This window comes from Cibotium barometz, chromosome 59 (assembly GCF_041138505.1).
Source record: "Cibotium barometz isolate CiBa-2024 chromosome 59, ASM4113850v1, whole genome shotgun sequence".
In the NCBI taxonomy this organism is placed as follows: Eukaryota; Viridiplantae; Streptophyta; class Polypodiopsida; order Cyatheales; family Cibotiaceae; genus Cibotium; species Cibotium barometz.
In genome coordinates, this window is record NC_141104.1 from 24,169,319 (window position 1) to 24,181,579 (window position 12,261).

Sequence of the window (12,261 nt, forward strand, 5' to 3'; positions counted from 1 at the left end):
TATATATATATATATATGTATGTATGTATGTATGTATGTATGTACGTACGTATGTATATATGTATGTATGTATGTATATATATATATATATATATATATATATATATATATAGAGAGAGAGAGAGAGAGAGAGAGAGAGAGAGAGAGAGAGAGAGAGAGAGAGAGAGAGACACACACACACACACAAATATACACATTCATAAATATGTATATATATAGATACACATATTGATATGTGTATATGTGTCTAGATATGTATGTGTGTATATAAGGCCTCCAAATTTGTGAATAAGCACAATTACAAAAGCCTTGCTATTTCAATTTAAAGTAATCATTTAAGAAATTCAAGGTACATGAAATAAGTAGTACTGATGGCTTTTGAGGGTTATTGTCTTCGTTAGATCATAAAAAAGGAGCAATGCATTTATTTAGTTTTTACCATATTGTATATACTACTTGATACACTATGAAAGTGGTATAATATTCATGTAGTCAAATTGCTTTCGTGCTTGCTTTTACCTAAAGTTTTTATGAAACAACCATGTTTAAGAGCATGCATGCTTGATCTATGTTATAAAGTATAATGATCTTGTAAAGTAATAAAACTTAGATGAGGACTTGGAAATGTGAAAGTTTATTGTGAGTGCTAAATTTTGAAATCTTATGAAGTTGGAGGGCACATTGAAAAGTAGCTTTCACTACTAAGATGTGTGCATGTTCATTTTGAGGTGTAATTACATCAAGATAGTCAAAACATTTGTGTCATAGCCAGCTACACCTTCATTCCATGGGCAGTTGAGGTGTCAAAACAACATTGTACTTCATGCAATACAAACAACCTCACTTATCGATGATGATAAAAGGTTAATAATTGTAAGTTTGGTGACCTATCTTTTGCATAATGTGATATAGTTTACGTAGCTATTGCATTGATATGTGGCCACGCTTATTGACTCCGTTGACCCTTCCATTATAATTGTAAGTTTGGCGATCTACCTTGCATAACGTGATATAGTTGGTGATCTACCTTGCATAACGTGATATAGTTTATGTAGCTACCACGTAAGTTATTTGTTGATGTCTGGCTATGCTTATCAACTCCATTGTCCCTTCCATTATAATTACAATAATGCTTCTTCAACTAGACCCCATGTGAGGTCTAGTTAAATTGGACCCATGTAGTTTTTGAAACTACATAAAGAGCTCAATTGGATAGCGATGGGAATGTGCAAAGGCCTAGTTAACTAGCCCAAAGGCCCAATTAATTGGCTTGTGGGAATATGGGTGCCAAATTTTGTTCAGGTATTAATTAATTAGTTACAAAGGAGGAAAGTGATGGGACCTTAGGCAAAAGATAAAAAAAAATGATGGGACCTTAGACAAAAGGATGCTTCTGGAGGATTCGCAAGCGTATTTTATTTTATTTTATTAAAAAAATTAGACTTTGACAGTTTGTGCGAACGAGGGGAGAGAGATAGATGCGAGGCCATGGGGAGCGAGGGTGTGGGGCTGGGGAGAAAGGGCGCGGGATAGCGTAGAGAGAAACGAGGAGAGGAGGAGGGAGCATGTGGGGTAGTGTAGAGAGAAATGGGGAGAGGGGGAGGGAGCATGTGGGGCAGTGTAGAGAGAAATGGGGAGAGAGGGAGGAAGGGTCTGCCTGCACACTAAGGTTTAACCTTAGTATTATTAATTAATTAATACCCCTCATGGTGGGAAAACATTAGGTTATTAGAAAAAAGTGAGAGGTGTGGTGTGAGCACTAGCATTCAACGACCAATTAAGGATCTGTTCTTTCCCACACATTTCCAACTTTTAGTGAGTGGTGTTAGTGTTATTGAATCAAAAGTAGGGCCCTGCGCCCAAGAGGTGGGAATGGAGGGAGAGGAATAATAATAATTTGAAACGTCAAAGTTTCATCCCGTGTGTGTGTGTGTGTTGCAAATTCCCTCCATGGAACCACTTTCGAATCGGACCATAAAGACTTCAAATTTGTCTTTTTCAGACACACACAATCATAATGATGAATGATCATCATCACGACTGCTAGATATACTACCACTGCGTGCAGCACTTTTGCTCATCATCAGCCGCGTCTCTCTTTTGGGCTTAGTGGCCTTTGCCTTTGAGTTTTGTTTACGCTTTGCTCCCCTCCCTCTGTTGCGTGCTTTGAACAGAGGCGAGGCGATTGGGTTCCGATGGGCCTCTTTCTTCAGGATACAGCTCTCTGTACCAAGCATCTCACCAAACTCTCAACCAAAATGCTTGCACACTTCTGAACCAAAATGCAAGCATCCACGCGTACAAGCGGACATCGCTCTCTAGCGGGAGCGAGTTAGAAGGAAGGAGACATGGCTTCTCGTGCTCCTGATCCGGCGACACGCCCGATCCTCCAGAAGTGCCTCTCCAGCTCGGCATCTTCCCCATACGGTCGCTCCAACTCCTCAGCAAAACGTGCTTTGAGCAAGGACGGTGGCGCATGTAAGTCCAGCTTCATCTACCTGGTTTTTTTCAGCGTTCAATGTTACTGCATGCTACTTGCATTCTTTCCATGGCTAGGAACTATGGTGCATCGTGTAATTCAGAATCCCTTCCAATCCGCGTGTTCAAACTAGCAAAAGGTCAGCTCTTGATCCTGGGTACCTGTACGGCATACGGAAAGGCCGTCGGGAGGCCTTTCCCGACCGTCATGCGTTGTGGGGAGCAGAATGTACAGACCCAAAAAACAAAGAGTCAACTTGGATTCTAGAAATGACGGCAACACAAGGATTGAGGTGTGCATACCAGCTCAGATTTCTACAGAATGTTGCTGGTTTTTTTGGCCAAATTGCGGATGGCAACTGGTGAATGCAGGCGATGGTGTTTCCATTGCAAAATGGTTATCTGACTGAACGGTGGAGATCATCATTTTGACGACTGACAACCATGTAACGGCTATCATAGTTTATCTATTATATCGAGGGGAAGTAAAGCTGAGTGGTGAAAGGGGAATGGGCTGAACAATAATATGCGCTGGAAAATGGCCAGGCCGGGAGCTGCAGCAAGCTGTTTCCAAAGCAAAATATTTCATGTTTGCCTTTTTCTGATGTCAGGTGTTGAAGGGAGTTGCAACATTAGCATACAAAAACAACATAATTGAAACAACTGAGGCAGTAATAGCCATCTCATGTGATTGCGACTTCCCACCAATCATCTCAAAACTTTCGATTGCACTTGAAAAGCTCAAATCGTGGATGTTTCAGATGAAATGGCTCACCTCTGTGCGCCTGTGATGATTGCCGATCATGATGATCATGTATAGAATGAGTACCCAACTAGGAAACATTTTGTCCACAATGCATTCAACACAATGGCAAAGTGTAATGCTTGGAAATACCCACTCTTACTGAATTCTCATAGGAGGATAAACACTTGAGCGGCCTAGAACAAGGAAATAGTACTTGATTCTTTAGGCTTGGGGGTTTGACGATCCAAACAGCAATAGTGGTATTAAGGATGAGGCTTTTGGTTTTATGCTGGGTTTCTAAAAATACTTAAAAATTATGAACTTTTCCACCGTCCGTTCAAAGGGGTGAAATTTCACTCACCAATGGGTGTGTAGCCTAGCGGTGTGGATTTGTGACCGGGAAGGAGAGGTGCCGAGTTAAAATCCCCACAGGCTCCCGGGTGGCATCTCGATTGTTTGTGGTCATAATTGAGTTAAAATCCCTTAATTGTATGGCCTTCGGCGGGAGACCAAGCCACCCTCCTGTGGGCACTCAAGTTGCTATTATGGCCTTTGGCGGGAGACCAAGCCACCTTCGTGTGGGCACTCAAGTTGCTATTATAGTGCCCAAAGATGGCCAATTTTTCTTCTTTCACACACATTTGAATCCTTATGCATAGAAATGAATTCACATGTCGACAAATGACCCATTATCATGCATGTCTTGTCCACAATGAAGAGCTCTTTGCACATGTGCAAACATAGATATCCCATCTTAAAAGAATTGTCTTCAATTGCCCATTCACCGGTGTTGCGTCTCTGCATGGACATCTCCTTTTGAACTTCATACCATTTACAATCCTCTGGAGACAAGATTAAGACATAAATCACCATAGTGTCTCTTATTGGTGTTGGCGATAATCAATGAGACTTCGTAACAATTACAGTCCTGATGAGACATTAACTCACCAGATTAGACATCAATCATCAAAGTGTCTCCTATTTGTGATAATCAAATGAGAGGTATTGTCACACATTCCTTATTGGCCAAGTTCTTCTTAGTTGACCTCAATTGAAAAGTTTCTTTGTAGATGTGTAAGATATTGAGCGTCTCGAAAGAAGTCTATGCTCATCCACTTTGCATATGTACTGGGGCAATTCTTAAACTTCACAAGAAACTTCAGGTCAAGAATCTTACAAAATCTCTTTCACTTCTGGTGGATCGTCATTGACAAAAGTTGAGGCCTAGGCCCTCGGATATATATAGTATGAAAAAGATATACCAAAGTCACGTCTGTAGGCCCTTTGCTATTTATGTAGAAGACTCATTGTGAATCCTCTAATCGTTTGATGATCCCAAGTGGAATACCACACCTTAGACATGAACATGTATCTTACCAATGATTGGTACGATTTGAGGATTGGTGTCAGTAGTAAATTGTTCGTCAGTATGCAATGGAGTGCCAAGCCGTGAAGTATTTAAGTTCATTGCGAAAGCCATCTAGTTAGAAATGAAAAATTGGATGAAGCTATAGCAAACAAGAATAAAGTAGTTTGCTTTTTGAAGCTGTCCCTATGCTTAGAAAGCTCCCACTTTTTTGTCGCATGTTTAGAGTTGACAATGATGTTTGGTATGGCATGTATTGTAGTCTTGACATTCTTCTCTAACAACCGATGGGGGCGATGTTTTTGGAGTTTCATCCAAGCCCCTTTGTAGTTCAGCCTTAAAGAAGAGTCAATATAATCATCCTCTTTCCGACCGTGTCCATTTCTTGCGTTTGGGTTGAGGCGTTGAGAGAGAGAGAGAGAGAGAGAGAGAGAGAGAGAGAGAGATTTTTATATCCAGCAAAAAAATGACAAGAGCCTATGAGATGAATGTAAAACAAAATTAATGCATCTGGCATGTAAAAAATTATAGGATGAATATTTGTGAGGTTCATATGAAAAATAGATAAACAAGTGTTAGATGTAGTTTGAGTTTCCCTTGTTTATTTCCAAGACTGGGAATTTCTTCGACTTGATAGACACTTGCTAGTTTACAGCTTAGGTTTCCCCGTTTTGTTTCTTGCCAAATTGCATATGCTTAGTGTTGCAACTCAAAATTATGTTGCATTGCCCTTTCATGATACAACAAGCAACATGTATGGGCACCTATCTATTGTAAGATGGTGTATATATGGTACCATTTTCATATCTAGCAAAAAATGACCAGAGCCTATGAGACGAATGTAAAACAAATTTAATGCATCTAGCATACCAAGTGGCATGTAAAAAATGTGTAATGAAACAATGAATATTTGTGAGGTTCATAAACAGATAAACAAGTACCAAATTGCATATGCTCAGTTTTGCAACTCAACATTATGTTTCATACAACAAGAAACATGTATGGGCACAAATCTGCTGTAAGATGGCGTTTATCTGGTAACACTCACACATTACGTACCTCCTCAATTCAAGGGGGGACAGGATAGAGTGGAAGATCATGATTAGCATGGTGGCATGGAACGTGAAATGTCTACATGCCATTGAGGGCATCCCAACTTACCTTTCTGAATATCTTGATCATTTTGAGCTGAATATCCATTTCACACTGGCATCTGGGAGGGAAACAAGAAAGATTCATGTTTGGGTGAGAAGCGGCATTGATGTCACTTCCTTTTTGACTGGTCCCATGATTTTATTTTTGTCACAGGCCGCTCTGGATTAGGTTGGTATACAGCATATTAGATTGGCCTAGCCATTATTAGCTTGTTTGCAAGAGTTATCTCCTGCACCTAGAGTCTCGACCTTGATCTCTTATATATGTGTGTGTGTGTGTATGTATGTTCCAATGGGAGATCCTTCAGAAGTTACATGATTTATCACGAAGGAGGTCAGTTTGCTGTAGATGCTAGGTAATCAGCTAGAAGGGGAATTAACTCATGGATTATCAGCTATAAAGGGAAACAATGGAACGAAGTCCCTCCTTTTCCACTCTTTAGTCCAACCAGCAGCCATGAATGGAGCCCTTTTTGGGCAAGTTGACCTCACATCATCAGATTGCAGCTGGAGAGAAATATTACAAATCATGCTGTTCTCATGTTTTAATGATACTAGGGTTGGTTCTTGACACTACCGATGGTGGATTTTTTTTTTTTCGTGAAATGGTGTTTTATATTATATGTAAAAATGTACATCAGCCACATGGCTCACACAAAACCTATGGCCCCAAAAAAACCCCCACAAAAGATCCTCTAAAGGATCATGACCATGCAAACCTGTACACTAATAAGAAAGCCTCCTAGCCAAATAAGCATCCGAGATAAAAGCATCAAAGATGAGCCAGCCGAGCCGCCGTAGACCATAACGAAATAACATCTGCATCTGGTAGCTGAGCTGAGAGAAGAGAAGAAAACTGCCAAAGCAGCAAACCGCGGATACGTAGAATGTGCCCATGTATTCCAGACAAGGAATCAAAGATGAACCCATTCCGTGTAGTCCAAATATGCCAAAATCCTGTCCATCTAAGGAAATGGAATATCTCAAGGTGACTGTCCGAAGTAATGACTTGAGGACAAATCCCAAATATCCACTGATGAGCCGAAATAGTAGACCTCTCTACTGCCTCCCAAATGCGAGAGACAAAAGACCAAATCTGATGGGCCATTGGACAACTCATGAACAGATGCATAACTGTTTCAGTGCATGTCGTGCAGAAGAAGCAAGAGGCCAATGTAATTTTATGACGACTAAGCTGATCCCGTGTAGGTAACCCTCCCACCAACATCCTCCAAATGAAAACCTTACCTTGGTAAGGGAGTTTAGATTGCCAACCACGCATAAGAGTTTTCTGCCACCATGATTTAGACTTGTGCAATCCCCACACCTTATTGGCCTTGGCTGAAACCCAATCTTTCTCTGATACGAGCTTATGATAGACCTGGTTAGCTGAAAGTGATATCAAGTCACCAGATTTACATAGTGCCCAATCAAGCCAAGGCTGATCTGCAGATGGCCGAGGCAATGGAGTAAAAGGCTCAACTGCATGCATGATGTCAACCCATAGTGGCTGAAATGTCAGAGGAACCCTAAAGTGCTGCCGAATATGACGAAACGAATATGGCCTGTCTCACGACCAGGTATCACAGCATCTCGGATTCTAACCAAGCCTAACCTGACCATACGGTTGAGTCGTACGCCTGCAGCATCTCTGTCTGGCCAAACAATGACACGTGACTCCACAAATGTTTCGAACTGCAAAGAGTTCAAAAGTAGTCTTTCATGACCAGGATCCCATCGAGCCAATAGTAGAACTTCATGCCAAGAAAGGAGAATATGCGATAAAATGTGAGATGAGCGAATACGGACAGGATGAGCCGCATTCACAATGTCCCACCATAATGCTTATCTTAAGCATGAGGTTTTTCGCAATCTGATTGTGGATATTATTTCGCCATTGATCTCTCAAATGCATGTTGATATGGACACAGCATGGTTTCGTTTTGTTATGCGGGTTCAATGTGTGATCCAGGATTATGGCAGACACTATTTATCGCATTTCAGAGAGCAAGTTCAACAGGCCAAAGACACTTGTCAAAGTTTGATGCATCTGGCTAACACTTCATTTCTTACTGAAATCCAGATGACAGAGTTGCTTTCTGCTCGTGCTTTGTTGCATCGTAATGATGAGAGAAAATTGGCAAAGTGGCAGACTAGAGCTCGCCAAAAGGCTATAGCGGATAAAGGATGCACTTCTAAACAATTCTTTCGTCATTTACATCTTTCTAGGCAGTCTCAAACTATTAAGAGGATTAAACTCCCCACTGGTGATTGGACTACCTCTCGTGTGGGGCTTGCACGGGCCATGGAATCTCATTATGGCAAGATTTTTGAGGCCTCTTCTCTCACGCAGGAAGGTCGAGAGGCTCGTCGCTTGTTTTTATCTCAAGTTGCACCGATTTTATCGGCGCACCAGGCTCAACTTTTGGAATCCGCCTTCACGGAGACAGAATTGTATGCCAACTTGTGTGATTTGGGCCGTTGGAAATCTCCCGGTTGGGATGGCCTTACTGTAGAATTTTTCTTGTCGTTTTGGCACTACCTGGATCAGCCACTATTGTTAATGATAAACAGGGCATGGGAGCAACAGGTTTTGCCTTCATCTTGGAAAGAAGGCTTGCTCAAGTTGATTCCAAAGCAAGCACTTTGTGAAGAGTTCTCGCAATGGAGGCCGATTACGCTCATGCCTGTGGTTTATAAATTGCTGGCTAAAATGCTTGTCAATAGACTTAAAGGGTTTTTGCATGATGGTTTGCATCCATCTCAGTATGGCTTCATTCCACGAAGGCAAATTACTGATAATCTAGCAAATGTCATCATTGGCATGGAGTATGCGAAATACACTCGACAAGATGTATTGGTCATGCAGGTTGACATTGAAAAGGCATTTGACACTGTTCTTTGGGATTACATTGCAGATACCATGCTTCGGCTGGGATTTGGGCCTAAACTATCCTCTATGGTTTATTTCTTGTATGCTGACAGTACCTCTGCCGGTTTGTTGGATGGTTTTCTCACAGATCCTTGGCATTTGGGACGTTCAGTAAGGCAAGGTTGTCCTCTCAGTGCTTTGCTTTATGCGATTGCTACTCATCCCCTGCTTATGTATTTGGAATCTTTGACTTCGTCTGGAAGATTGCAGGGCTTGAAATTACCCTCTGGGAAACATTTTATTGCGCAAGCTTATGCAGATGATTCTCTCTTTATGCCTCGCAATCACCAAGATGATGTGGAACAAATTATGCACACTCTTCATTTGTTTGGATTGGCAGCAGGCCTCAAAGTGAATTTTCGTAAATCCAAACTATTGGCTCTGACTGAGTATGATTGGCATAAGCTGCTTTGGCCAGGCGAACTTGTTCCTCCGAACATTATAGTTCGTCATTTGGGTTATCCGTTGGGTTGGACTGTATCGGCTACACGGAAATTGGATTGGGTAGCCGAGCGCTTGCACTCCAAGTTACATTATTGGAAGTTGTCCACTTGGCCGCTTCATGTGCGTCTTAGAATTGTGCAATGCATTCTTGTAGCTTATGTGCAGTTTTATCTACCTTTGCTATATTGGTCTCAATCCCGCTTGAAGTCCCTTATGTCAAGTATATTGGCGCATTTCTGGCGCACTTCATCTCGTAGAAAGGGCCTTAGATTGTTATCCATGGACAAGTTATGCTCTCCTAAGCGCCTTGGAGGCCTGAATATTTTGGATTTGAGACGTCATGTTTTGGCTAGGAAAGCTATGCTTTTGCCGGTTTTGTTGGATCAGCAGCAACCCTGGACTCTCATGGTGTCCCATTTGTGTCGGCATATTGTCACGCCATTCTATGGTCATTGGCAACCCACATACTGGGATCTTATATGTGGAAAACTTGAAGGACACATTCCGGGATGTCCTTTCACTTCTTCTCTCATTATTGATTGGAAGGAAGTTACTTCACATATGATATGGCATGGTTCCCGATCTTTGATGGGCAATTCCCTGCGGCTAGAGAGTTTGCATTGGAGTCGTGTATTTTCTTCCACTTTGGTTGACCGTTCACCTCGTCAGGCGTATTTTCTATCTCAAAAAGGAATTTGTCAGATACATCAGGTGGTGGATGACACTGGTCAGGTTCTTTCCTTCTCTGTTGCGGCGGATCGTTTTCAATTGGGATCCCATTATTCTCATCTTTGGACAGAAATTCAGCGGATGATTGCTGATATTTCTCCTTTACCTCGCTTGAATGTGGATTCTCGTCTATCTGATTGGAATCTTGGAACCACTGCTATGAAATGTATTTCAGCTGGGACAGTTTATGCCCTCTTGCAATCGGATGCATGGATAGTCAGACATGGTAATCAGCTATGGTCTCTCTCCAAATCTTCAATGTGGTGGAAACGTACATTGTTTCGCATTTGGAAAAGTCATCTGCCTCTTAAAGAACGCCTGTTCTTGTGGCGCTGTTTGGTTGGTGCTCTTCCTGTTGGTAGCTTGTTACATGCACGTCATATTGCGCCTTCACGTTGTGTCCGATGTAAAGCTACTGAGGAGACTGTCCCACATTTACTATGGGGTTGCATATGCTCCAGATCGTTCATTCGCCGGGTCTCGACTGCTCTTCGCCTTCGTTTCCCTTCGGGCATTTTTCACATATGCTTTTGGCTTTTTGGGGTGTTACAAGCATCACAGTCTCAGTTTGCTGTATTTTTCAGCTGGGTCCGATTCTGGGTCTTTTGGACCATATGGCATGTTCGGAACAACCTCATGTTCCAAGCCAATGACATTGTTCCCTTCCATTACTTCAAGTTCTCGCTTGGTCACGCGCTTCATTTTGCTTATGATGCTGGGGACATCACTCTTGATGCTTATAGGATTTACTTTGATTGCTTCTAGGTAGTGAAGCCTATAGTTACTCTTCTTTTTCTAGGTTTTCCTCGCTTAGAGGTTTCCCACTTGTAAATAAAAAGTGTTATCTTTTTGGTGGGTTTTCCTCGTTTTGAGGTTTCCCACCTGTAATTAATGACATAAAGCTTTACAAAAAAAAAAAGTGTGTGTGTGTGTGTGTGTGTTGTGTGGTGTAGATACATAGATGGTGTGTGTGTGTGCGCGTGGAGACCTGCTCGCCTGCTCCTTCGATCTGCTCGCCTGCTCCCTAGACTATCTGCTCGCCTGCTCTGGGTGAGTACGTGTGGTGAGGCGCCTCTTCCTAGACTATGTCGCGCTCCTTCCTGTCTGTTTTGGCCCTACAGCTCTCTTCGCTCCCTTCTCTTGTTCCCGGTTGTGCTGTTTTATCATCATCAATCTGCTCTTCTTCCTGTCTTCTGCGACCTGCGTACGTGTATAGCTCTGTCTGTGTGTGTGCATGTCTGTGTGTGTGTGTGCGCACCTCCTGGTGTGTGTGTGTGTGTGTGTGGTGTGTGTGTGTAACGGCGGTGGAGACCTGCTCGCCTGCTCCCTCGATCTGCTCGCCTGCTCCCTAGACTATCTGCTCGCCTGCTCTGGGTGAGTACGTGTGGTGAGGCGCCTCTTCCTGGACTGTGTCGGGCTCCTTCCTGGTCTGTTTTGGCCCTGCAGCTCTCTTCGCTCCCTTCTCTTGTTCCCAGTTGCGATGTCTTATCATCATCAATCTGCTCTTCTTCCTATCTTCTGCGACCTGCGTACGTGTATAGGACTGTCTGTGTGTGTGCGTGTCTGTGTGTGTGTGTGTGTGCGCACCTCCAACAGGTCACTGTTTTTTTCCCTTCTGTGTAAGATAGTTTTCCATAGAGCTGTCCCCTTTTTCTGTTCTGTGCCCTCTGCTGAATCGAATAGTCTCGATGGCAAAAACAAGCAAGTTTTATATCAAGAGAGCTCTTTCTCCTGAACCTAAAAGACAATTAAGGGAAACTCTGCCCCCCACAGCTCCTTCATCTGAAGATGCTTCCTATGTTTTTGATATGTTGAATGAGGATTTTCAACAAAGCAGAAGAGAATGGATACTACCTGCTCCGGAACTCACCTACAAGATGAAGTTGCCTTCTCTTGTGCATCCTCTGAAGAAGCTCTCTCAAACTGCAGTCATCATCTTCTTTCCAGTGGTCTCCCCATCCTGCTTCTATAGCTTCCTCGCTTCGAATGGAAAGCATACATTGGAGTGCTGTTTTTTACTCTCCCCTTGCTGTACAACAACCAATCAGAGCTTACAATCTTATGAAATTGGGCATCCGGTTCATTGACGATGTAGTGGATACTACAGGGCAAATTCTTTCTTTTCCGGCAGCATGCCAACAATACAATCTTGGGATGCATCATAGATCTATATGGAAAGCTATTGCAGATCTCTTACACCCTTTCGTTCCGATTCCAACATTGGATGTAAGAGACAGGCTTCAAGATTGGCATCTTCAGTCTTCCAGTTCAAGATTATCCTCTCAATCTTTGCATCTATTGACTTCTATACAGGCTTATCGATTGATATTACCTCCTCCATGGATTGCTCAGCATGCTAATTCTCTTTGGCATCTGGATAAGTCTTTAGCTTGGTGGAAAGCAAAACTAACAT

General features: G+C 42.5%; 1 protein-coding gene across 2 annotated transcripts in view; it reads left to right on the forward strand.

Annotated features, from left to right (window-relative positions):
• The first annotated feature begins 1,920 nt into the window (after nt 1–1,920).
• Nucleotides 1,921–12,261, forward strand: part of LOC147605634 (kinesin-like protein KIN-UB) — a 177,457-nt gene continuing 167,116 nt past the window's right edge. Inside the window, exon 1 of one of the 2 annotated variants that reach the window (XM_086793395.1) lies at nt 1,921–2,478. In XM_086793395.1, coding sequence (XP_086649521.1) covers nt 2,349–2,478 — 130 coding nt within the window. In that variant the 5' untranslated portion in view covers nt 1,921–2,348. The remainder of the gene's footprint in view (nt 2,479–12,261) is intronic. The other variant, XM_086793396.1, reaches the window with a different exon arrangement.